The following is a 26,248-nucleotide window of genomic DNA, read 5'->3' as shown; positions in this document are numbered from 1 at the left end:
TTTGAACTGTCCTAAGCTAGAAGGGCCTTTGGGCATTGTTCCAGAGACTGAGTTTCCCAGAGCCCTAAATGCTAGAATCTGAGGTCACGCTGGTCCCAGGAATCCTGGATTTGGAGACAAGTGACCTCAGGCAAGGGGGTTACCTTCTTGCATATGCATGTGGGACACCTAAGGACCTGCCTGACTGAGGCTCCCCTGAAGGATGAGATGATGAAAGGAGTGTGGAAGGAGCTCCAGTCACACCATCAAACCCAGGTCTTCCTGTCCCACCTTCCCCTGTGGGACCTGCAGACTTTACAGAGGGCAGAGGATGACTGGAGGCTCAGCAGCCCTGAAACCCCTTCCCAGCCCTCCTGTCACCCCCTGGCCCTCCCCCCTCACTGCTCATAGAGCAGCTGCCAGCCCAAGAGGCTGTTTAAATTAATGTATAAAAGTTTAATAAAACTAAAAACACCTCTTCTGTGGCACAATCATACTGCCGGCGCTTCAGGAGCCCCTGTGGCAAGAGGCTGCCAACATGGACAGTGCAGATAGAAGCAATGTCCCTCATTCCAGGGAGTTCTATTGATTGCCATGTTTTCCTTTTTCTTTTTGAGTACAATACAGAATGACCTTGAACCATGTGCCTGGAAGCTACCCTTGAACTCCTGATCCTCTTGTCTCCACAGGTAGATGCCATTGCATGGTCCTTGGTGCTGAAGTTCTAAAGCAGAACTTGAATTTGTCTTCACTAGGCTGAGGTTTCTGCCTATCACCCCTCTGGAGCCTTTGGATTACTGAGAGGTGGCTGTGGTTATCATTCCAGCTGCTAGGAAGGGACAGACAGGCTGTGAAGAGTGAGTTTAACTCTGTGGTGGCTAAACTTGGTTGTCAACTTGAGCTGACCGGGGATCAATGAAGAGACTTGTCTCTCTGAGAGGATTAGCTAAGGAGTGGGGAGCGCCTTCTTTGCCTGCCTGCCTTCATTTCTTGCTTATAGATGCATCTGCTCTGTTGCTGCCACTCCTACCATGCTTTATTGTATCAGAACCTAGTTTTTTCAACCTTTCAGTATGGACTAAAGACCAGTGGCCCTCCAGGAATCCTCCCTGCCCCAGCACCAGATGGATACATCCAGATTATCTAGCCCTGAGATCTAAAGAAGCAGCTATGAGGTTCTCAGAGTCTCCACCATGCAGATGGCCATTGTCGGCCTAGTTGGTGTCATGTAAGTCAATCACTGAGTGCATTTTATAATATATGTCTATGCTATTTGTTCCATTCCTCTATAGAACATAAGCAGTGCACCCACCCAACTACCCACAGTGAAAAGTGAGATGTGTAAGAATTCAGGCATTATGCTGGCCTGCCCGTTACCTGGCAGAATGCACTCAGGCAGGTCAGCCCAGGTACATAGGACCCTTTAAAAGAAAGACCTCTGCCCACTTATGCTCTTGCTCTCTCTTTCCTCCTCTTTTTCACTCTGTCTTCCCCTCTCTCTTCCCTGCTGTCTGTGTCTCTTTATCTTTACTCTTTTCTTTTTCCTTCTCCCCCTTTCTTTTTTTTTTTTTTTTTTTTTTTGAGACAGGGTTTCTCTGTATTACTTTGGAGTCTGTCCTGGCACTCACTCTGTACACCAGGCTGGCCTCGAACTCGCAGAGATCCACCTGCCTCTGCCTCCTGAGTGCTGGGATTAAAGGCATGCACCACCAATGCCCGGCATTCCCCTTTCCCTTTCTAATAAACCTCTCACTAAGCTCTGGCATATTTATCCCCCGCCTGGGTCACCCTTGCCTGCCATGGAATCCGCCAAGGTCCACCATGACCTTTATTCCCAACAGGATGATGCTGCTGCTTCAGGTGCTTCATCTACATCTGACTTTAGAGGAAGGCCTAATATCCAGCATTCCACTGCACTCCCCATGGGCCTCCTCTGCCCTGTGTTCTCAGACTCCCTAAGAAGGCTACCTGATATTGTGTCTAGCATCTTTATTGGCGGGGGTTAGCAGGGGGAGGTATCTGTTGAAGGTCGTGGGAAGGCGATTCTAGTGTCTCCAGGGCTTGCTCCTGGCTTTACATGTATCAAGTCACTTTCTTGGGCAGAGGATTAATGATCCCACTCTCTATATACTCAAAGACGGTGTATGGGTCCTGGTCCCCGTTGACAGTGATGGCCCGGTCATAGTACTGCTCCAGGTCCCCGGAGTTCCTGTAGAACAGGTCTGTTCGGAGCCTGATGTACTCCTCTGAGTCCTTGGGGTTCTGCAGGAGACGGGCCTGAACTTCAATAGTGGGAGGGGGCTTGTACATAAGATGGAACCTATGAAGGAAGCAGATGACAAGGGAGCCCTTAGTCCTCTTGTTGACTATTCTAGAGTGCCCTTGCCCTGTCACCATTACCACGAGGCACGAATGCCAGCCATGCACTAGCTGGGCGCACCCTGGACTAGCCTCAGGCTTCTGGGATATGAAGTTGTGGTCCCAGTGAAAAGAAAGGACAGAGGTCAGCCAGGGGACAAAATGTAAAGACACAGTAAGGCCTGCTTTCCCTTTGATCTAAGAACTTAGGAGGCCCAGGGAGGCAGATTTCTGCAAGTTCCAGGCCAGCCAGAGCTGTGTAGTAAGACCCCACCTGAAACAAAACAAAGAACAAACAAAACCCAGGTTCTTTCCTTTCCCTTTGCAAGCTCCTCCCTCCCTGCCACATGTGTGCAGGTGCTGGAGGTCAAAAGATTCCCTGAACTAGAACTCCAGATGGCTGTCAGCTACCTTTTGTGGGTGCTGGAACCCAAGCTCAAATCCTCTGGAAGAGCAGCAAGTACTCATCTTTGTAGCCCCTGGTTTGTTTGTTTGTTTGTTTGTTTGTTTGTTTTTGTTTTTGTGGGTTGTTTTTTTTTAAGACAGGGTTTATTCATCAGGGTTCTCTAGAGGAACAGAACTGATAGAATGAATATATATGTGGAATTTGTTAGAATGGCTTATAGGCTGTGATTCAGCTAGTCCAGCAATGGCTGTGTACCAACAGGACATCCAAGAATTCAGTATTATTCGGTCCCCAAGAACTGGTGTTCAGTATATGCCAGAATCCCGAAGAAATAGACTAATGCCAGGGAAGGAATGGACTTGCCAGGGAGAGTGAGGGCAAGCAGGCAGAGACCAGGCTTCCTTCTTCCATGTCCTTTATTTAGGCTGCCAGCATAAAGCATGGCCCAGATTAAAGGTGGATTGTCTCATCTCTAAAGATCTAGATTAGAAGTAGATCTTCTGCCAGGCAGTGGTGGCACATACCTTTAATCTCAGCACTCAGGAGGCAGAGGCAGGTGGATCTCTGTGAGTTTGAGGCCAGCCTGGTCTACAGATCAAGTTCCAGGACAGCTAGGGCTACAGAGAAACCCTGTCTCAAAACAAAACAAAGAAAGAAAGAAAGAAAAAAAGAAGTGGGTCTTCTCACTTCAAATGATTTAATTAAGAAAATACTCGAGCCTGGCATGGTAGTGCATCCCTTTAATTCCAGCACTGAGGAGGCAAAGGCAGGCAGATCTCTGTGAGTTTGAGGCCAGCCTGGTCTACAGAAAGAATTTTCAGGACAGCCAGGGATGTCACACAGAGAAACCCTGTCTTGGAAAAAAAAAAAAAAAAAAACTAAAGAGAGAGAAAAAGAAAAGAAAATCCATCACGGGCATACCCAGCCACTTGGTATGCATCTGGTTAATTCCAGATGTAGTCAAGTTGACAACCAAAGAATAGCCATCACACAGGATTTCTTCTATGTAGCCCTGGCTGCCCTGAAACTCCTTAAGTAGACTGGGTTAGCCTCAAAGTCACCTGTCTCTACCTCCCAAGTGCTGGGATTAAAGGCATATACCACCACAAAGGGCTTATTTTTTTTTATGTGTGTGTCTCTGTGTGTATGTCTATATGTCTGTCTGTGTGTCTCTATGTGTATGTATGTATATCTGTGTGTGTGTCTGTGGGAGGGTGCCTGTGTGTGTGTGTGGGTATCTCTGTGTGTATGTATCTGTGGGAGGGGGTGTGGGTGTCTGTGTGTGGGTATGTATCTGTCTGTGTGTGTCTGTGTCTGTGTGTGTTCTGGAGGATTGAACCCAGGTCCTCATGCTTTCAAGGCACTTTGCCATCTGAGACCTCCCCAACTTCATCTTGCCTTTTTTCATCCTTCTAAACACTGTTCATTAAGTTCTAACAGCCTGCCCATCTGGAGCAACTGTAGTCAGCTGGGGGCTAGGACTACAGTGGCCAGATACTTAACCAGCATGTTGCAGCAGGGCCTGGTACACTCCTCCCTTCACTCTTGCAGACAGGGAGCCAAAAGACACACCCAGAACGCTCTCAACAAGCCTGTTTCTAGCCTCTGTCTGGAGTGGTCATCGCTATCCCAAAGCAGGTCCACAATAGTGCTGAGCACCTTAGTGGAGAGGTGGCTTTGCAGGGGGCCTGGCCACCAACAGCCCTCCATGACCAGTCATCAGTAACCCCGACCAACCTTTCTCCTGTGACAGGGTCAGTCCTTCTCAGCGTCAGTCGCTCCAGGATGGAATCCAATGGCACGTTGAGGAAGAATACCCTGCAGAGAGAGACCACAATAACCATGTTTGTTACTGTCTGGACCTGGTGAAGCTTTGAGAGCCTGGGCCTGCTAATCCTGGGGATACTCCTCCTCCCTGGCTGACCTGTCAGCATGACTTTCGGGTACATAGCAAACCCACCTAGAGCCCAAAACTCAGAGCCCTCCTTCTCCAGACTAAAAACACTCCAGTACCAGATACTAGGGTGTGTAAAGACTGCCTACTAGCCCAGAGCCCTCAAGAATCAACCATTGGCCACCTTGGAGCCCACACTGCCTTGTGTATTCCTCTCCACAGGAACCACAGTCAACTTCCTCGGCCACCCTGTTCCCTTCCTCCTGCTGCGCCCTACCCTTGGTGTCCCTGGCAGAGCATTGGCCTCTGTTTTCACTCATTTACCTCCATAAACTAAATCTTGCTACAGTTAAGACAAGAACAGTCACCTTGGTCACCAGAGGGAACCCCAGGCCAGACTTTTGTCACCCTAGGGCCATAGTTGGCATTATTCTCCCTGTGTGTGCATGTATGTGTTTCTGTCCCAGCTCCCTCGAGGCAGCCAGGTATGGCTATTCAGACCCTGCCTGGGCTGTCCTTGCTCCATGCCTCTTGGCTAGAAGATCCCTTTTCCCTCTATCTCTCTCATGCCTATGGCTTGGCTGTGACCTGGGCTGTGAAGAGGCTAGACTGAGCTCAGAGCTCCCCCTGGCTACCGGGGCTCGGGCAGGATGCAGACCCATGCCAAGCCAGGCACGTGCAAGGCAGCTCCAGCCCTTTCTATGGGAGCTTCATCTATGACTTCACAGTAGGAGAAATAGAAGCCCAAACTTACCCAGAGGGCCTCCAGAAGAAGGCAGCTTGCCCAGAGCCATCAGAGAGGTGGCCAGAGCCAGTAGGGTTCCTCCTCATAGTTATCCAAAGTTACTCTTTTTTTTTTAACCTTTTATTTATTAATTTTTTTAGGAGGTAGTAGGGGGCATGTACTACAATAAGTATGTAGAGGTCAAAGAACAACGTGGGGTTCCCTGCATGCTCTATGGGAGAGGTAAGAAATGAAACTTGGTTCAGCTTGACTTAGCTGCAACTGGTTCAAACTTCTGGAGTCTGACACCGGATGGTTTATTTTAGCCATATTTAAACATAGTACAATTTTGGGGAAACGTTTCCTGATGACAGTAAACTCACTGCCATGGGTACAACAAAGGTTAAGACATGTTTACATTGAAACACTTTTGAGGGGGGTTGTTTTTTGGTTTTTGGTTTTTTAGTTTTGTTTTGTTTTTGTGTGTGTGGGTAGCCCTGGTTGTCCTGGAACTCTCTTTGTAGACAAGGCTGTCCTTGAACTCAAAAAGATCCACCTGCCTCTGCCTCCCAAGTGTTGGGATTAAATGTCACCACTGCATAGCTACACTGGAACTCTTTACAAAGTACCCATGGTTTCTTCAATAAAGAGGGGTTCTATTGATTCAGAAACAATGCTCAAGATAAGGGTCTAGGAGCATAACTGAGGTAAACACAATGCCTAAAGGAGTCAGGAGTAACCTGGCCCTAAGTTAACATAGAAGCCTCTAAGGCTGTTGTAAAGCACAAATGACACCTCTCATAAGAATGGTTTTGTGGACTGAGAAGCAATGCTCAAGATTTAGAGGGGAAAGTTGGGAATAACCAAACTAGTCTGGAGAATTCAGGTGCAGCTTGGCCCTCCCTACAGGTAGCAAAGACCACCAGGTTGTGAACTACATGCTTTCCCAGCATTCCAGGAGACAGGCAAATGTCTCCTTCCTTTGAAGAGACAAGCCCGTGTGTTTAACTCTGCTAGTTGCCTTGTTGCTTCTGTGTGCACAGGACCTCATACTCTACAGAAACATGCAGGAGTTGGTTTTCTCCTTCCATCTGTGGGTCCCAGCAATTGAACTCAGGTCATCGGGCTTGGCAAGTGTCCTCACCCTCAGAGGCATCTCACCAGCCTTAGTTACCCTTATTGCTGTGGCATAATACATGACAAGAAGCAATTTGAGGGAGCAAGTATTTATTCTGGCTCACAGTTCAAGGATACTGGCATCATGGTAGAGAAGGCATGGTGGCGGGAGAATGAGGCACTTCCGTTGTTCCTACCATCAGGGTGTGGTAAGCAGGTGGGAAAAGGCCTGCACCCAACCCCCGGTGAAAGACTTGCACTAGATAGGCTCCACCTCCCAAAGGTTCCAGAACCTTCACAAAAGGCACCAGGTATTCACACACATGAGCCAATTATGGAACCCTTCACATTCAAAACACACGGACACCTGGCACACTTGGTATGATGTGGGAAAGCTGAGCAAGATGTTCTTTCTCAGGCCAGCCATGGAGACATATTATTATTTATGATTGCTCAGCCTTATCTCATGCTTGTTTCTTGCTAGATGAAGAGAAACTTAACATGGTTTTTTTGCTTCAGAGCTTTCTACCTTTCTTTCTTTCTATCTTACTTTCCTGCCATCTCCAGGTCTGGCTGGCTAGAGGCTGCTTGGCTTCTGGCCCAGATGTGTCCCTCTCTTTCTCTCTTGTTCTCTCCTTCTCTCTAGCCTAGGTTTCCCCCTTCCCCACTTATTCTCTCTGCCCACCAGCTCCTCCTATCCCTCTTCTGCCTAACTATTGGCTGTTCAGCTTTTCATTAGACTAGTCAGGTGCCTTAGGCAGGCAAGGTGAAACAGCAACACATCTTTACATTGTTAAAGCAGCATAAACAAATGTAATACACCTTTACACAGTTAAAGTAACTTACACAACATACGGCATGCATAGCTTTGCATAAATTAAAAGTCCAATGATACATTATTACAACTAAGTGAGCTTTAATCTGGGAATAGAAGCCTAGTATATTTTTAATCAACTTTAAATTTAAAGTGAAATTCATTATATTTTTAGACTAAGTAGACAGGTCTCACTATGTAGCCTAGGTGGCTATCAACTGCTATGCAGCCCAGTTCAGACTTGGATTCTCAATCCTCCTGCCTCAGGTGCATGCCACCTTGCATGAGGAAAAAGGACAATATAGATCAGCTTACAAAACAACAACGACAGCAAAACAGGCAATACTATGCAAAAGGTGAAATGTCTGCTCTCACTATCCCTCTTCAACGGATTCCTGTAACTGGTCTCTGACCAACACACACACACACACACACACACACACACACACACACACACACACAGTAATTTAAAAAATAACCCTCTGCATATCAAAATATATTAAAAAAATAAGCCAGAATGGGAAAAACACATATCTGATCAAGCATTTGTATCCAAAATTATGAACTACATAAGTTGGCACAGTTGGCAACACCATGTGCAGGTGCCCTAACTGCTCTGGAATTTCTGAAACTGATATCCAAAGGGGAAAGTGTGTGTCTGAAGATACTTTTTTGAAAAAGGCTCAAGTTGCCTCCTCCTTCCAGTATATCAAAGACTCAGCCTCTGCCATGGGAAGCCCTCCTTTCAGGCTGGAAGGCACCAGGACTCTTTCTGTCCAGACGATCTGTGGCTGTGTCTGGCTGTGGTATAACTCAAGGTGTTTCCTCTCAGGAAGAATTACAGTGACCACCAATGAGGAGGACCAGGAAAGAAGAGAGCTGCCAGTGAAAACACTAACAGCACCACAGATGAGTGTGATGGAGTGATGGAGGCTGAGTGATGGACAAAGCACATTGCTAGACTGGAGGCATCATCCAAGACATGGAAGGGGACCATGGTAGTCCTCCTTCAATGGCAAATTCCAGTGTTCCAGGAGCACAAAGCAGGAGCCAGTTCTTTTATTTCTTCTTTTAGGTTTAGTTGATTTTATTTTATGTGCATCTATATCTGTGTACCACTTATGTACATGGTGCCCACAGAGGCCATAAGATGGCATCAGATCCCTGGGAACTGAATTATGGATGGTTGTGAGTCGACACATGGGTTCTGGGAATAGGACTTTGGTTCTCTGCAAAAGTAACAAATGCTCTTAGCTGATGAGCATATGGAAGTCACAAAACATCCTCCAGGATCATCTTAAGGAACCCTGTCCACCTCCTTTGAGACAGGGTCTCTCATTTTCCTAGAGCGGTGCTGGCTAGCTGAGGATCTTCCTGTCCCTGCCTTCCCTGGGCTAGCACGCCAGGCATTTTCCCATGAGTTCAGGGGAGGGATCCAGAAAACACTTCACCAGCTGAGCTGCCTGCCCAGCCTCAGTTTCTACCACACGTTCTCTCCTCTCCACCAGAGGACGCTCAGTCCAGATTAAAACTGTAACAGGTTCAGCCCTTAAACACACCAAGGTTCAGGACGTGGGCTGTGGCTGCCTTGTTGGTACTGTGTACTTCCTGCCTGGCAAATGCTGAGAGCCAACACATATGCTGAAAGTGGACAGGGTGGGTGTCGGCACACAAACTGGCCTGATCCCATCATAGCAAAGCACAGCTTCAATTCTATGCAGTTGGCTTCCTGGCCCTCCAGACAGGTGCCTGGGTCACAGGCCAAACCTGCACATTCCTGGAATTCACTGTTGAGAGAGGCTATGCCCAGGAAGAGCCATGCAGAGAGCCTGGACACATGGCTTCTCTGGCCAGGATTTTAAAGTGCTTGCCATGTGGCTGTTTCACTCTGATAAGCATATCTGAAAAACCAAAGGGCAAGTACCAGCACCTGATCCCACCACTGTGGGCTTCTTGTGTCTGGCCTTGAGCATCAGTGACAGTCCCTCTCACTTACAGCTCCCACTCCTTCAAAACAAGGGCTCCCACCGGCCAGTTCTTGTTGAAAACAGTCCATAATTGACAGTGCAAACCCACCCTGGCAGTACCTGCAGTCTCTCCAGGGGCAAGCAACAAACTCACTCTCCCTGCTGTTAACTAGTAAATTAGCGAGTGCTCCTGGCAGTTTACGAAGTGCATTTCCAAACACAGCAGCCTGGTTGAAGGAGAATGACCCAGGATACTGCTGCATAATCCAGCTCCTTTTAAAAGCCCACTTAAAATGTCTATCTCCTTCACCACTGAGAAGAAAGGAAAAGAAATTTTTTTCCTGTGCACATTGCCACCCAGGAGCTCCCCAGACAATAAGGGAAAGCCAATTGTCGGAGCCAGGTAGTTCTGCAAGCTTTTCCCACAGAGAAAAGCAAATGAGTGTAAGGCAAGAGTAATAGGAGACAAGCTGGCCACCACCTGTGAAGCAAACCCTTCACCAGGGTCCCCAGGGAGCCTGAGACATCTCAGGCCATCCTTGGGGCTTGGAAGGGACAGGAGTGAGGAGGGAGAAGTGTGCAGCTAGCTGCTCGAGCCATTCAGGTAAGGCTTCATCCGTAAGGTCTCTGGCTGGCATGTGCACCCTCATCCTGGCTTTGTGTCACATGAATAGTAAAAGGCTGAGATCCACATCCCTGAGACAAGAAGGCCAGGCCAGCAGGACACAGACCTTACCTAAGCCCTCAAGACACTTGTGAAATTGAAACATTTTAACAGGAGCAGTTCTCACCACACACACTCCCCCCCCCCCCCATCTGTGTTCCTCCATCATTCTGCTGTCCTAAAAACTAAATTCTAGAGCTCTGGAGATAGCTCAAGGAGGCCAGAAGGCCCTGCTCAGTCTGCAGAACCCATCTAAAAAGAAAAACAAACAGGCCCTGAGAGTATGCACTGACAATCCCAGTGCTGGAGATGGAGAGTCCCTGGAGTTTGTGATTAGCCACCTAGCCTGCTTGGCAAGTTCTAGCCCAAAGGAAGGTGGGCAGCTGAAGGAATGGCAGTCATAGCTGACCTCTGGTCTAGTCTGTGTGCGTGTCTGTTTCTCTCCCTCTCTTTCACATACACACACAATTCCAGTTTTTTGGTTTTGAGTTTTTTGTTTGTTTGGTGTGTGTGTGTGTGTGTGTGTGTGTGTGTGTGTGTGTGTGTGTGCGCGCGCGCAAGTGTGTGCTTTTTGTTTTGTTTTTCTGACAGGGCTTCTCTATAGCTTTTGAACCTGTCCTGGAACTCGCTCTGTAGACCAGGTTGGCCCCGAACTTGGAGATCCACCTACTTCTGCCTCCTGAGTGATAGGATTAAAGGCGTGTACCACCACTGCCTGACTTTTTGGTGCTTTTGACTTAGACAATTAAGTCACAGATCCATGTGTCTTTTACAGCTAGACCAACATCAAACATTGACAAGAGAGTGCAAATCCTTTTTTTTTTAAGAAAAAAAGGTGTACTGATTCTATATGTATATGTGAGTGCCTGCCATGAATGCATGTGTGTGTCTGGTGCCACAGAGGCTGGAAGAGGGTGCTGGAGTAACTCGACTGGAGTTACATACAGTTGTGAGCTCCTATGTTGTTGCTGGAAACCAAATCCATATTCTGTGCAAGAGCAGCCAATGTTCTTAGCCACTGAGCCATCTCTCTAGGACTCAGAGAATGCAAGTGTTTTTTTTTTTTTTTTTCTGACCACTACCTTGCTAACCCAACCAAACAGCCCAAGTGCTGTTTCTAGTTTCATTTTGGTTACTATGATAAAATGCCCTGACCAAAATGACTTAGGGAAGAGAAGGGTTTACTTTAGCTGATAGTTCCAGGTTATAGTCCATCACAGCTTAGATGGCACAGTGGAAGGAACTTGAAATAGTTCATGTCTCAAGGTCACATCTCTACAGTCAAGAGCAGAGAGCGAACAAAGACATCCTTGCCTGCTGGCTTGCTTTCAGCTAGATTTCTCCTCATACTATTCAGGAATCTCTGCCTAGAGAATGGTACTGCCCGCAGTGGGCAGGGTCTCCCTAGATCAATTAACAATCAAGACAACCATCCCCATTCCAGACATGCCTATAAGCCAAAGTGATCTAGAAAATTCCTTATTAAGACTCTCTTCCCAGGTCATTATAGATTGTATCAAGCTGACAGTTAAAACTACCCAGAAAGGTTTGAAAACATCTCCCTTGTGGGACTTTCTTGTTTGAGATGACCACAATTTCCAAATGAAGAAACACAGAGATATTGGCTTGTGAGCATTAGTACAACAGAAATTCCACAGCAAAGAATGTGCTCGTGATATATTAATTGAAAAAAAGAAAGTGTATTGGGACTGGGGAGTATAGCTACATTGGTAGTATGCTTAGCTAATATGCATGAGGCCCAGGGTTTTGTCCCCAGAACAGAACTACAGAATTTGGCATGGTGGTACATGCCTATAATCCCGGCATTTAGGAAGTAGAAGCAGGAGGATCAGAAGCGCAAGGTCATCTTCAGCTCCATTAATAGGTTTAAAGGTAGCTTGGCTACATGACGCTCTGTCTCAAAAATAAACAAATAGGTGAAATTCTGTGAATCCATTTAAAATGGATAGGAAAAGACTGACATGGCAGTGTTGTGCCCAGCTCACTCAAGAGACTGACACAGGAGGATGCCCTTGAGTTTAAGGGTTTGAGGTCAGCCTGGATAACATAGTGAAATGCTATTTCCAAAAACATAACAGAAACCAATGGCTAGAATAATAAAGGTAACCATACCTTGATATTGGTAGGAGTGCAAAGCTCATGCATTCCTTGTCCTCATCCTTGCTTCATGGTTTACAGATAATTCAGTTTATGCATGTCACGGGGAACCCTGAAAATTAGAGCATTTGCCCATTCCTCTGGTATAAATTCTCCCAACATAGTTGGAAGCTGCCTACCTGACTGACATCACTAAGTATGGAACTGGGAAATGACACACAGAGTAGAGGCTCAGGAGAGGGAGCACACTGCCTGTCACATGCTGCAGCCTCTGGGGACCAGCCAGGACTATGGCCCTTCTGGTGTGAGCATGGCTATGGGATTATTGAGCCTTGAGCTGGCCCCTGTGAATGTGAATACATTGCCTTACTTAATCCTCACAGCGCCCTGTGAGGCTGTGGTACTAGGACACTTCACACATTGACACATCACAGGCCATAAAGAGCAAGGCTCTGGACAGTTATTCAGCTGGAAAGTGGCCAAGACTTGGCCCTAGGACCGCTCCCAGATGTGTACCCTTTAAAACCTCTGTACTGTGCTTATTTCCCTCCATGCTAATGACCCCTGCTCTGTGCCTTCAGGAAGCATGATGGTTTCCATCCATTGTCACAAATGCAAGAGAGGGAACTGAGACTTACAGAGGCTGATTGTCACCCTCCCTGGCCCACTTCTCTTGGGCCTGCTAAAGCTGTTATATTCTGAGGGATTATTACTTCTCTTTGTCCCACTGGCCTACCTGGACCATCTCCTTGAAGATTTCAAAAGTGCTTTGCTTCCTGGCTTCAGTTTGAATCTTTGGCTTTTGGTTCACCACCACCACCATTGATGTCACCACCACCATCGCCATTATTACCACCATGTCACCATTGTCATCACCCCTACCACTCTCCCCGTCACCGTCATCACCATCAGTCACTGTCATCACCATTGCTGTCATCATCATCACTGGCAGCAGCAGCATCACTTCCTTAATCACCACCATCATCATCCCCCATCAAAAATGTTTGTCAACACTATGTGCCAGGGCTTTGTACTAGGCCTGCCACACATTCCTGCACCACCCTCCACCACGAGAAACACCTACATAGGTGCTGTGATCCTGACCATTTCAAGGGCTGTCTCTAAACTGGGCTCCAGGTCCATCAGACTCCAGGATGCTCTAGTGCTACCCTGCTGTGGTCTTTTATGTCAAATAACCATGATTATATTCCCCCAAGTTATTAAAACATTCCAGAAGTCTCTAGTGAGACTTAGGGGACACACAATGAACACTGAAGCCACTTAACTCATAGCATGTAGCTCAGGTTTCTCTGTGGCTGCCCAAGGACTGACTTGCTCCTCACCCTCCTCATGGAGGATGGTTCACAGTTAGCTAGCTCTTCTTGGGGCAAAGAGAAACAATGTAGACTGTAAAAGACTGCTCACCCCCAACCACGGCTGACTTGCCTGAGGAACCCCTCACTGTGTTCCTTAAACTCACACTTTAATTACTCCAAAATTATCTTAAATCCTTGCATAAGAACAGCAACAGCCCTCTTGTGAAGAATTTCACTACAGTTAGTTAGGCTATGTCTAGACATTTGCTTAAAAGGGAACAGATAAGGTCTTCAAAATAAATGCAAGAAGGCCATTCTTTGTCAGCTTACCCAGGGGTCAGAGTCTTAGGAGGTGGGGGCAGAAACTTCCCATTTTACAGACAGAAAGGGAAGATAATACCCTTTGGCTTGGCAACGTAATAGGTTTTACTTCTGGAAAAAAAAAATCAAGCCTGATTAAATATTAATAGCTAGTGGTATTAATTAAGGGGGAAGAGTCCATCAAGAGAACCCCAATATGTTTACAGTGTCCCCAGGAAACTGGGAAAATTCACAATCAAGTGTGTAAATGTTCTAAAAAAGGGTCTTGAATATTTTATGAATATTTGTCATAAAACAGAAATAATAACCACTGTGCAGAGCTATTAGAATTAATATTTATGCCGCCCTCCATGAAATATTCATGGGGACACAGAGAGGGGGGCTGTAAGACAAGAATTAATTTACATTGGGCCCGGTTTACCCGCTGGCTTGATGTTTAAAGCCAGTTGACAAGCCTCCCTATGAATCCACCAGTCACTTCCCTGCAGTCTAGAAGTGGAGGGGGTGGGGGACTGGTCTGGGCTGCTGACAGCTCACAGATTGAGTTTCTGACAGCCCTGAAAAAAAACCCTAAGTGGCCCCCACCTTTTCTCCCTTCTTCCATTGCCCAAGGCGCTCTGTTCCGAAACCATTCGTCCCATCTCCCCTTCCATCTGCTGGAATTAACGAATTAATGAGCGCCGATACACTTTACTGGTGGGGCCCTATGAATGTTTACAGGCGATTAAATTATAATGCAGGGGGCGGCTGTATAATTCATGAACCAATTAAAGGAAGTGTTAGTTGATTTGATGGGATGAGGACGTACAAAATGCATTTAACTAATGGGAAGCCTCAGGCTGCTGAGGGCCGGCTCCCCTCTCAGATTACGCAGCTAATTGCCCGACTTTGCGGGGCTGTCACAGATAGCCATGCATATTTCATTGTTCTCAAATACTTCAATTGTCTGTGTCAGTGTTGTGGCTGTAATGTGGAGAAGCAAGGCCAAACTTGGGTGTCCTTACAGTGTCTGGCCTGGCCTCACCAGAAACCTAGGAACCCAAAGGTCCCCAGCCATTAGGTGATTAAAAGGGCTCAGCATGTGATCAATCACCTTTTGTTTTACTAAGGAACACTCATTCCAGAAGCTGACTTCATGACCTTGGGGACCCTTGGGACTTGACCCCCTTTTTTTTTTTTTTGCAGGGGAGGTAGGATCTGAATTCTTCAACCACCTGTATTGTTTTTACCCTGTGACCCCCTCCCCAGCCTAGTCCACATCCAGACTTCAGAGTTTTCCCCAGGGCAGCCCACCTAGGCATTTTCCTCTCTAAGTGTCTCCTCTAGGCCTGACTTTGTCCTTAGGTACAGGGCAGCCACTTGGAGGCTTCATTAAATGCAGAGCATGGCAAACTTGGACTCAAACTTAAATGTCTGCTTCCAGATGCTTGGAAGCCTCAAGAAAGGAAATGGGCAAAAAGCAACTGAAAAGATCCTGTCATGCTGTGAAGAAGGAGAGCTGAGAGGAGGTGAGAAAGGGTCCCACCTCCCTCCCAGCCAGATCTGAGGGATGCTAGAGGGAGGGGCTGCCTTCAGATTCTACCACTCAGAAGTTTCCTAGCTCTCCTCAGATGGTCAGAGCTTCCATACAGACTGACTGGTCCATTTCCAGAATCCTACTGTGGTTTCTAGGCTTCCAAGGCAATTCTGACTTTCACATGAGAGAATTACAAGTGAACATGCACACACACACACACACACACACAGGGGGGGGGAGGAGAGATAAGCATGTACACAATTATACATGCACATGAACAAATCAAAAGCCAGCATGATCAACCCCACTGTACTCCTGGACAGTGTCAGCATCTTAGCCCTGTCATGGGCCTATCATCAGTGCCCCATCCTCTTTGAGGGAAAGCAGTACGATAGTAAGAAGTCATAGTTTACTTACTCACTTAAGGCAGGGTGTGGATGGTGCTAGAATTGAGCAGTAGTGGAGAGAATCCCAGTATTTCAACTGACCTGGAATAAACTGCATGTCTTGGGGTGGGCTGATGGGGTCACCCACAATCCTGTAAGCAGCCCCTCACTTGTACTCCGTAAACAAGCCCAACACACTTGTCAGTTTGCCAATCAAAGCTTGAGTAGAATCCTGAGTTTGAGGCAAGCCTAGGCTTACAGTGTGAGACTCCCCCCCAAAAAAAAGATGAAATCTGAAAAAATATTAAAAGCTGTGTGATGGCATAGAATACATAGTCTGATTTTGCTTGACAAGGAAGGTAAACCTGGACAGATGTGCAGGTGCCTAGTGGATCAGAACGACTGGCGGTTGGGGCCAGATAGGCAGGACGACAACCAAAAGGGCCACCTACTTTCTATAGGCCTATTTGCTGTATTTACATCGTGACTGTGCTGTTTCTACCGTTAGGAAAAACATTAGCCATAAAATCCTCAGAGAAAGATGTCTGTTATTGTTAAGGAGGTGTGGGGAGTGGAAGCCACCTACTGCACAAATGCTCTGCCACTCCAAGCTACACCCTGACCCTGAAAAGATTATTTTGTATTTATTTCTCTTAAGTATTTACTTTTAGTTTATGTGTGTGAGTATTTTACCTGCATGGATGTATGTGTATCATATGAGCGCCAGAAGAGGACAGATGGCTGGAACTGGAGTTACAGATGGTTACATTGTGAACCACCATGTAGGTACTGGGAACTAAACTCAGGTCTTCTACAAGAGCAGACAGTGTTCTAAACTGCTGAACCATCTCTCTAGCCCCCAAAGGTAATCTTCTAAAAAAAAAAGAAAGAAAAGCATCCATTTAAGATGAAAGGAACAGCACAGTGAGCTCAGGTGGCATGTGTGACTGGGCCAGACTCTGTCCTTGTGGCAGAATTTAAATGCTCTGGTTTTGCTTTTACTGAGGACTGAACCTAATACTTCAAGCATGCTACACTGTGCTTTACCCTCAGAGACAGAAGTAAGATGTACAGGGCCCGAGTGACACCCCTTGTCTCCTAGAAAAATCCCCTGATATGGTGTAGGTGCCATTCTGCCACAAAAGTAGACAGACAGAGGACAAGGACACATGGCTGCTAGACTCTGAGGATAAACAGAGGCAGAATGAGTCTGACCCAAGTGCCAGGTGTAAGACGGGCTGGTGAGAAAAGAGTACAGATCAATGCCTCAAGGACAAATCAACTACTATTATTCATTCCTTCAGCAAGCACCTCCCCTCGGAGTTCCACAGGCACGCAGCACCAGCACGGAGAACCACTTGCTCCCCGTGGCAGCAGACATCAGACACCATCTCGGAACCTGGGGTGGACCCCACAATTTAGAGATGCCATCCTGGGACAGGTGATCCTGGGCTGCCGTAAGAAAGATGAGCAAGCCACAGAGAATAAGCCAGTAAGCAGTGTCCCTCAATGGTATCAGTTCTTGTCTCTCCCGTTCCTGCCCCAAGTTCCTGCTTGGAAATTCCTTGGTAATGGACTAGAACTGTGAGCCCAATAAATATGTTCCTCCTCCAACTTAAAAAAAAAAAAAAAAAAAAAAAAAGTGGAGAGGGAACTGGGATTGATATGTAAAATTAAAGGGAGGATTAAAATGCACTTTTTCATGGCACCCCATAGGCAGTCAGCCTTGTCAAGATGAAGTAGAGACAGCCACAGACTGTCGGGAAACTCATCCATGAGGATGGTAAACATAAGTTTCACACTTGCTGGGAGAAGCATCTGGCCACAGAAGTGGCTGCTGATGCTCTGGTGAAGAGTGGAGGCTGATGTGCTCAGAATCAGTGGTGGGAACAACAAGCAACGTTTTCCCGTGAAGCAAGGCATCTTGACCCAGGGCAGACTGCACCTGCTGTAGAGTAAGGAGCACTCCTGTTATACACCAAGGGGAACTGGGGAGAGGAAGAGCATGTCTGTTCGTGGATGCATTGTGGATGACAACCCGAGTGCTCAACTTGGTTATTGCTGGCAGGAGAGCAGGATACTCAGGACTGACTGGATACTACCGAGCTGCGGCAGTAGCTTCCAGTCTCTCTAAAGATGATGATGTTGTGGGAAAGCCTTAGAGAAACAAAGAGGCCCTGCACCAACACACTCAAGACTCTTGTTCCTCCATTATCCTGAAACACAAATGCCAATGTATAGAAGAAACAGCACACTAAGAAAAACATCAGGAAGAGATTGACCACAGGATTTAGGCTGCCCTTGCTGAGAGCTACTTCTAGGTCCAGTCAAAATTAGAGTAATAAGAGCTAGGTATTGGTGGCACAAGCCTTTAATCCCAGCATCCCCACCCCTATCCCCAAACCCCCCCCCAGCAGAGGCAAGCAGATCTCTATGAGTTCTGGGCCAGCCTGGTCTACAAAGCTAGTTCCAGGACTGGCTCCAAATCAATACAGAGAAACCCTATTCCAAAAAACAAACAAACAAAAAATAGAATAACAAAGAAATGATCAGACCTCGAAAAAAGATTAAGATATGTGACAGGTTAGAGAGACAGGAACAAAAGGATCGAACACACAAGTTACCTGTAACTAAGGGTTGGGAGCAGGCTGGTGCGCACCTCTTGTTTTGGTAACTTTCCCGCAAAGGGTCTGAGTGGTCACCAGCCTTCACCCTCAGCACTGACTGTGGGCAAGCACATCCCATAGCTGTGTCTCACGAGTCTTTCCCTGCAGGTGCTGGGTGCCATTGTCCTCCACTGGATAAGAATAGGGGCTAGGGCTTGCACTGACTAGCCAGCTTTTCCAGGTCACACCCCTGGTACAGGTAGGCCAAATTCTGACCAGTTAATTCCCAGTGGGAATGGTGACCACACAGACACTCTCTGGTGAGACAGACACCTTAGCTCTGTTCTGTGTGGGCAGGATGCAGATGGCAGAGCTGCCCTCACTCTATGGGTGGGGCAGTTGCTTCACAGTCTTGGGGCCCCATGGCTGCTGGGCTCCCAGTGTCTTTGCAGGTGCTTAGCTGTGTTACCACTTACTCTCATTTTCTCTTCAAGCAGGTTTGGCCATCATTTACATTTTTGTTCTTTTATTTTGCTTTTAGACACAGTCTCACATTGTAACCCAGGCTGACCTTGAATTCCTGATCCTCTTGTTTTTATCTCCCTGATGCTAGGGTTACAGCCATGTCAGGCTTCATCAATTTACAAAGTTTTAAAATTATGGTGTGTGTGTGTGTGTGTGTGTGTGTGTGTGTGTGTGTGTGTGTGTGTGTGTGCACGTGCGCGCGCGCATGCACGTGCACGTGCATGCTCATGTATGAGCCATAGCATGTAGCGCAAAGGCCAACAGATAACTTGTGGGCACCTGTTCTCTCTTCCTACTTTGTGGGTCCTGAGGATCAAACTCAAGTGTTCAGACTAAGCCATGATGGCCTCCATGCCCTGAGCTGTCTCATCAGTCTTCATCATTTATTTTAACTAAGACAGTTGCAAGTCAGTGGCATCCAGTGTGTTCACAGTGGCACGCACAATCCTCTCCACTGCCACAGATGCCCTGCCTTCTGCCTGTGAGTCTTGGGTATTCCATGTGTATGATGTCCTATGGTATGCAATATTGTAGCATGTTTTTTTCATGTAGCACAATTTACTTGTGGTCATATTTACTCTCTGTAGCCTGCTGAAACAGTTCTGTGATTGGCTCCAGGGAGCTCAGAGGGAGGGGCCTAAAGCTATGAGGCCAATCAAAGGAAAAATGACATTCCTGCTCCATTTGCTCTAGCTCTTATATTATATTCTTGGTCATGCTTTGGACGACCTGTAAATGTCCAACCCTTGTGTGACACCTGGCTCAGTTCAGGAGTCAGCCATGTGCTCTCAGGCCTCCTGGTCCTCAATTCACACTCCTGGCCACAGGCCTTTCTGCTGGTCCTGGCTCTCCACAGGCCAGTCAGTCTCTTAGCCTAGGATGTCCATGTCCTGGGTCACCACATGCCTACCACTAGGACTCTGCTGAGATGATACTCTGTTCCCACTTTGTCTCTTTGCAGTCCCCTCTTAGGAGATGGGGACATGTTTGCCATCTACCCCAAAGGGGCAGAACGAACCCTCATTGTCCTTTGCTTTGTTGTTCATTCCTGGGACAAGGCCTGACATACAGTAGCTACTTCATAAATGCCCACCAACTAAAGTGTGCCAGCTCCAGAATCTCATCCACAGAATCAAAGGTGTCTCTCTGAAGGGTGCATTAGTGAAAGCAGTGGACCTCAGCCACAGAGAATGACATAGAGAGCTAGTGTCATTGCAGGGTATCAAGAGAGCACCCATGGGGGCATTGGTAGCGCTGCATCTTGACTTCCCAGGACCAGAGAACCCCAGGAGCCTCTAATTCCACAGTCATTTGGCCAGTGAGTGGCTCCTATCCTCAAAGATTTCCAAACGTATAGGTTTGTTGTTTTTGTGGGCCCCATTGCTGGTAGGTTTTTGTTTTGTTTTGTTTTGTTTGTTGTTTGGGGGGGGTTATTGTTTTGTTTTTCCTCATATGGACACTTTTACAGAGACTGAAAGAGTAACCTCTGTCCTCTGTCCACATTCCCACCAGTCCCTTTGGGTTCTGATTCCTTTTGTTTTCGTCCTTTTCTGAGGAGACAGAAACAACAGCTAAGGCTCATACACAGGATTGTTACCAGGAGGGAAGCACTCAGACTTGACTAGGCCAGTGGTTTTCAACCTTTCTAATTCTGTGACCCTTTAATACAGGTCCTCATGTGTGGTGACTCCAACCATAAAATTATTTTGTTGCTACTTCACAACTGTACTTTTGCTACTATTATTAATCATAGTGTAAATACCTAATATGTGGGATACCTGATATGCAACTCCCTCAAAGGGCTCTTGGCCCACAGGTTGAGAACTGCTCTACCAGGCAGCTCCAGGGCAGGAAATGAGATCTGCAACCTTCCATGGCACCTAGGCTATTTGGGGGGGGGGGGGCTCAGCTCAGCATCAGCTGGGCTTTGGGAGAAGAGCCAGCAGGGGGCAGGGGAGGGCTTCTGCATCTTCCCATGTTAAACAACCATGTTGCTCACTTTAAAACTTACTGTTCAAAACAAACAAACACAAACACAAACACCTCACTGTTCATGGTAACCAAACCCTGAAACCTTCCCCTCTTATGGCTCACAAACCAATGTCTCCAAAGCATAAGTCAAACCTGACCTGCCCTCTCACCCCCAGATGCCAACAGCCCTGACGACATGATTTCAGGTTCTTTCTCAGCTGGTTGTGGTGGTTCACAGCCATGATCCTAGAACTCAGGAAGTCAAGGCCAGCCCCGATGGACGACATAGCAAGATCCTGTTCTTGACACCTTACCCAATGGCATCTTTCTGGCCACACCAGGTGGCGGACAGGCCTTTCTTCAGAGCTCAGAATGGGCTTTGCTAATTTACCTCCTACCACAGGTGCTCATCACCACATCCACTTTGCAGAAAAGGAGAGCGAGCTGCCCAAAGTCATGTGACCAGTATGTGCAAAACAGGATTTGAACCTGTGCTACACCTATCCTGCAGGGCAGTAGCTTTTCCACACCTACACAGCAACTCCACCCAACAGGGGATCACAACAGGTCAGTGGTTTGGGGCACATTTGCTACACTGGACAGCATCTCCCACACACCAAGGTACACATGTGGCCTGCTGAGCTGAAAGAGGCCCCTGGCTGCCCTCTGGGCTCCAGCTTTGCAATGCCTCATCGATGCTGTTGAATGTTGATGCCTTCTGGCAAGCTGCACCTGCTGTTACATAGTACAAGGCACAGGGTGAGGCCCACACGTAGCAGCACAACCCTCCACATGTATGCCTTTCAAATTAACATCCACATACCCATAATATGGCTCACTCAAGATCATTACCAACCCCACATAGACAACTCCATGGATTGGTGTCTGGAGAGTTCTGCCTGGCTGATTTTCTCTGTCTCTAACCACTTTAAAACTAACTGCTGCCCCCAAGCCACCCCCCTGCAACCCCCAGATCATTATGGTCTGAAGTGTTTATTAGCCTCTCTATCATGATCAAGATTTTATGAGCACTCTATTCAAACTGTGAATTAAATACATAATTCCGGACCCATCAGTGTTCCCAGTTCAGTGCTGTGCTTGTCTCTATTATGCCACAGTGGTTGCCGTGGGCACCCAGCAGATGACAACTGAACATGTTTGACCAGGAGCAGCTAACGTGACTGACATTTCAATCCAGGGCAGCCACAGGGGTTATGACCATTAGCGGGAAAGATCTCCACAGTGTGGGATGATGGTGACAGGGCTGGTAGCTGAGGCTCTTCCTCCTCCCGTATGAGACTATTCACCCACCTAGCATGATGTAGGAAAGATGGCTGCCCTCTTACGGCTGAGGGAGTGGGATGATGAGGTAAAAAGACTTCCCATTCTTTTGACAGCAGTACCAGATCTGGGATGGAGCCATCTGGGCTGCTCCTGGGGTTTACTGTTAACCCTATTCTCCACGGACAACTGCTGCAGCTCCTTGCTGTATGTGTAAACCACTTCATTTGTACCTTCTGCAGCTTCACAGAGCATGTACTATTGATCCCACACTAGAGATGAAGAAACTGGGGCTCCATGGTGAAGTAAGAAAGCCAGGGAGATGGAGGCTTGCTCTGTCTTCCACCTTGGCCCTTCCTGAACCTTCCTCTGTCAGGCCATGATCTCTCTTCCCCATGAGTTTCTTGCTCATCCTTGGGGCCCATCAGCTCCAGAAGTCTGCCCTGCCTTCAGCTTATGCGCATTGGCCTAAAGTGCAAGCTAGTCTGTGTGTCCTGGTCACTCAGAAGAACTCTGCTTAGGGTTGCTCTAGAATTCAGCTAAGTGTGGTCGCTAAACATCTGTTTACTGACATGAATTCAGACTAAGCTGTCTGACTTTAGGACTGTTCTCCAAAAGGATTCATAGTTCTGGCATGTTCAAGCCCCCTCCTGCTCCCCACTCCCCCAACTCACAGGACAGCAATAGAAACTGGAGTAAAGAGCAGAGGTGACCAGTTCAAGGGACCTACGCCCATCAGGAGCTAGTGTTGCCTTTGCTCATCCCCCACAGATGACTGATGCCCATCAGCTCCCAACTTGTCAAGGTGGCAATGCACATCTCCTCAAAAAGGGACTTGTTTTCATCGTTGGACCTAGTATTTCCCAGCCTGTCTTGTATTGCTTGGGGCTGGCCACTCAAAGTCCTAGAAATGGGCATAATTGTTACTAGTTAAATATACTACATATACATTAAAAAGTAACTACTGGGGCTGGAGAGCTGGCTCAGTGGGGTACGGCGCCTGCTGTACAAGCAGGGGGACCTGAGTTCGGATTCCTAGCACCCGTGTAAAAGTGGCTTATGTAATAACTCCAGTGCTTGGGAGGCAGAGACAGTGGTTGAAATGGCCAGCTCCAGGCTCAGTAAGATGTTGTTTCAAAAATCAGGTGGATTACAGAGATGGCTCAGTGGTTGAGATCACTTGTTGCTCTTGCAGAGGATCCAGGTTCCGTTCTTGCATCCACATAGTGGCTCATAATCATCTAAAAAATAGTTCTAGGGGGTACAACACCCTCTTCTGGCCTCCACAGGCAGTGCACACACATCGGGGCACAGATGCACATGCAGAAAAAAACACCCATTAAAATAATTTTTCTAAATTTAAATTTGGAAAGCAATAGAAACCTCCATTCTTGACCTCTGGCCTCCATGTGTGAACCACAGGGAAGGGTGAGTATACCTACACACACACACACACACACACACATACACACACACACACACACACACACAGAGAGAGAGAGAGAGAGAGAGAGAGAGAGAGAGAGAGAGAGAGAGAGAGAGAGCACAACTGCTGTGGGTGTATAGCCATTCTTAAAGAAAACACTTAGACGCATAGGCACATTTAACCTACCACTGCATCACTGATCCTGGGGAACAATTAAGATTCCCAGAGGTTAAGTTTGTTGTCAGACATTTCTACAGCCTGAGCCGGGGGGGGGGGGGGGGGGGGGGATTCAACTAACCTGGGGAGGGCTGCAGACTTGCCAGCCCTAGGCCATCGCTCACATTGTTATCTAAATGTTCCTGAGTCTTGAAGCCTGGTGTCCCCAAACATACAGACAGCCTTAGCTCTTGGACAGAGCTATTTCCAGCCACACACTACCTTCAGTAGTATGAGTCTTTGTCCCCAGAGCACACCAGGAACTCTCTGAATGTGGGTGATACCCATGAACAACACAATTTGGTAACCCCATTTCCAGAGTTCTGGTATTCAGAGGTAGTTTCTAAACACACAGCCACACATACAGGACACTGACTGTAGCATTGCTACAGGTTTGACAGGGACCTGGCCAAACACATTGACAGGATAGAACACTGTGGTTACTGAAAAGAAAGAGGAGACTGAGCTATGTATGCTCATATGTTCACCAACATAAAGACAAATGGACGTATTTGTATTTATGCAGAAGAATTTTCTAGAATACTCTAGAAATCATTAATAGAGGATGCTTTTGGGGAAGAGAGAAGTCTGGGATGAGAGGAAAATAATATTTCCCCACTTGGAAATTTGCACAGGTTTGACGTGGTGGCACAAGTTTATAATCCTAGCACTTGGAAAGTAGAGGCAGGAGGATCAGGGGTTAAAAAGTCATCTGCATCTATGCTGTAAGTTCAAGGCCAGCCCGAGCTAAGTGAAATAAGCAAATAAGAGCTGTTGCATGTTTATGATTTTTTTAAAAATTTGTGTGTGTGTGTGTGTGTGTGTGTGTGTGTGGTGGGGATTACATATGAGGATGCCACAGTAGATGTATAGAAGCCAATCTCAAGAACTCTGATGCTTTTGACAACTGATAGTTTCGTCAGCTTAAAGCAGCAGCCAAGGCTCCAACTGTTACAAAACAGATTTAAGAAACAGGTATTTTAAGGTAGCTACTGTTTATAGTCTTAACATTAATCAATAAAGTTTTAATGAGCTACTAATCCAATTCTACAGAGTACTAAACACCATACTATGCCACTATATGATCATAACTATAAGCTCAAAATTGAGGTGCTTTTCATTGTGCTCAAGATCTGTCAGTTGCATAAATGTTAATTCTTTCAGCCAAATCGTTTCTAACGTGAGTATGATGCTAATGTGTCTTAATATTTATGTTTTCACAAACTCAAAGGATTCTGGTAAGTTTCAGGGAGCAGAATTGGTCCCAATCGAAAAGGTCAGATTCACTCCAAATAAATATTACTCAACTTTACTCAACCTTTCCCTGGTCCCAGGACTCCCTTCCCTCACCTCAGGAACCCTCCCCCATCTTGCAATTTTCCCATTAAGTACCAGGACCTAAGGGAAAAGAAACCAAAAAAAAAAAAAAAAAAACAAAAAACAAAAAACAAAACAAACAAAAAAAAAACCTTTTTTTTCTAAACTTAACCTTGTCCTCTGTTCTGCCAACATCTTGCCAGGTCTCAAAGAGACACCAGAGTTCCATACTATCAGGACTGCGATGAAACAACCAGCTACCAGGACCAGGATATGGCAGCACCCCAGCTTTCTCAGATCCTCCAAAGACGATCAATGCTCCCAAGTCAGCAGGACGCACTCTTGAGAACTCTAACCTGCCATGCCTAACTCCTCACCTTTTTAATAAGTAAAGGTGGGAATGTAAGGATTCAGGCATTATGCTGGCCTGCCCCCGTCACCTGGCAGAATGCACTCAGCCAGTCCTCTGGTCAGCCCAGGGTTCCATGAGTACTAGTCTGCAGGCAGGTGTAAAGGACCCTTTAAAAGTCGGACCCCTGCCCATTTACGCTCTTTTTTGCTTTCTCTTTTGTTCTCTCTCCCTCTTCTGCTTTCGGTTGGCCACCAGCTACCCCCCTCTTCTCTCTCCCCTCTCTCTTCCCTTCTCTCCTCTTCTGTTCCCAGCGCCTCTATGTCTCTTCCCTTCTTCCTCACTCCCCTTTCTAAATAAACTCCTCATTTAAGCTCTATCTGCCTGGCGTGTATTCCCTCCTGCTCAGTCACTCTCACCCTCTCCTACTATGGAACCTGATATGCTCTCCCACGTGGTCCCTTACCTTGGGACCCCACTGACCTGGGACCCTCACTCGGGACCACCCACCACCTCCCGCACCCCTTCTCCAGCCTTTATTCTTATAACTGTAACTAAAGAACAACATACGCGATTGTTCTGGCCTGATTTATTGGGAAATTCATCTTTTCACACTGGTCTGTGCTTTTCACCTGACCACATCAAGGAGTGAGCTGCTTCCAGGCTCCATACTCCGTCCTGTTGGCTAGGGGATTTATTCTGGTGCTGGCACCTACTGTCACAAATCAGACTTGGTGTTTGAAGGGCAAGCCTTCCCACCTTACTTTTCTTTTGGAAAATTCTTAACTCTTTGCTTTTCTACATAATCCACAGAATGAGCTCAAAACCTCTACTACTATCACCACCATCACCAGGGTTTCACTCTGCAGCCCTGACTGGCTTGGAACTCAGAGATTCACCTGCATCTGCCTCCAGAATGCAGAGATTAAAGGTGTGCACCACCACATCCACTGTAGGGCCCTGCATGGATCCCTGAGG

At 47.0% G+C, this 26,248-nt stretch overlaps 1 protein-coding gene across 2 annotated transcripts in view; it reads right to left on the bottom strand.

The window, feature by feature from the left end:
- Positions 1–2,025: 2,025 nt before the first annotated feature.
- Ak8 (adenylate kinase 8) overlaps positions 2,026–26,248 on the bottom strand; it is a 110,356-nt gene continuing 86,133 nt past the window's right edge. For both annotated transcript variants that reach the window (XM_051184993.1, XM_051184994.1), the window contains 2 exons: positions 4,481–4,561; positions 2,026–2,299 (listed from right to left, as the gene is read on the bottom strand). In XM_051184993.1, coding sequence (XP_051040950.1) covers positions 2,062–2,299; positions 4,481–4,561 — 319 coding nt within the window. In that variant the 3' untranslated portion in view covers positions 2,026–2,061. The remainder of the gene's footprint in view (positions 2,300–4,480; positions 4,562–26,248) is intronic.

This window comes from Phodopus roborovskii, unplaced genomic scaffold (genome assembly GCF_943737965.1).
Source record: "Phodopus roborovskii unplaced genomic scaffold, PHOROB, whole genome shotgun sequence".
Lineage (NCBI taxonomy): Eukaryota > Metazoa > Chordata > Mammalia > Rodentia > Cricetidae > Phodopus > Phodopus roborovskii.
The sequence above is the reverse complement of the archived record's forward strand: the minus strand, read 5'-3'. Positions and strand labels throughout refer to the sequence as shown.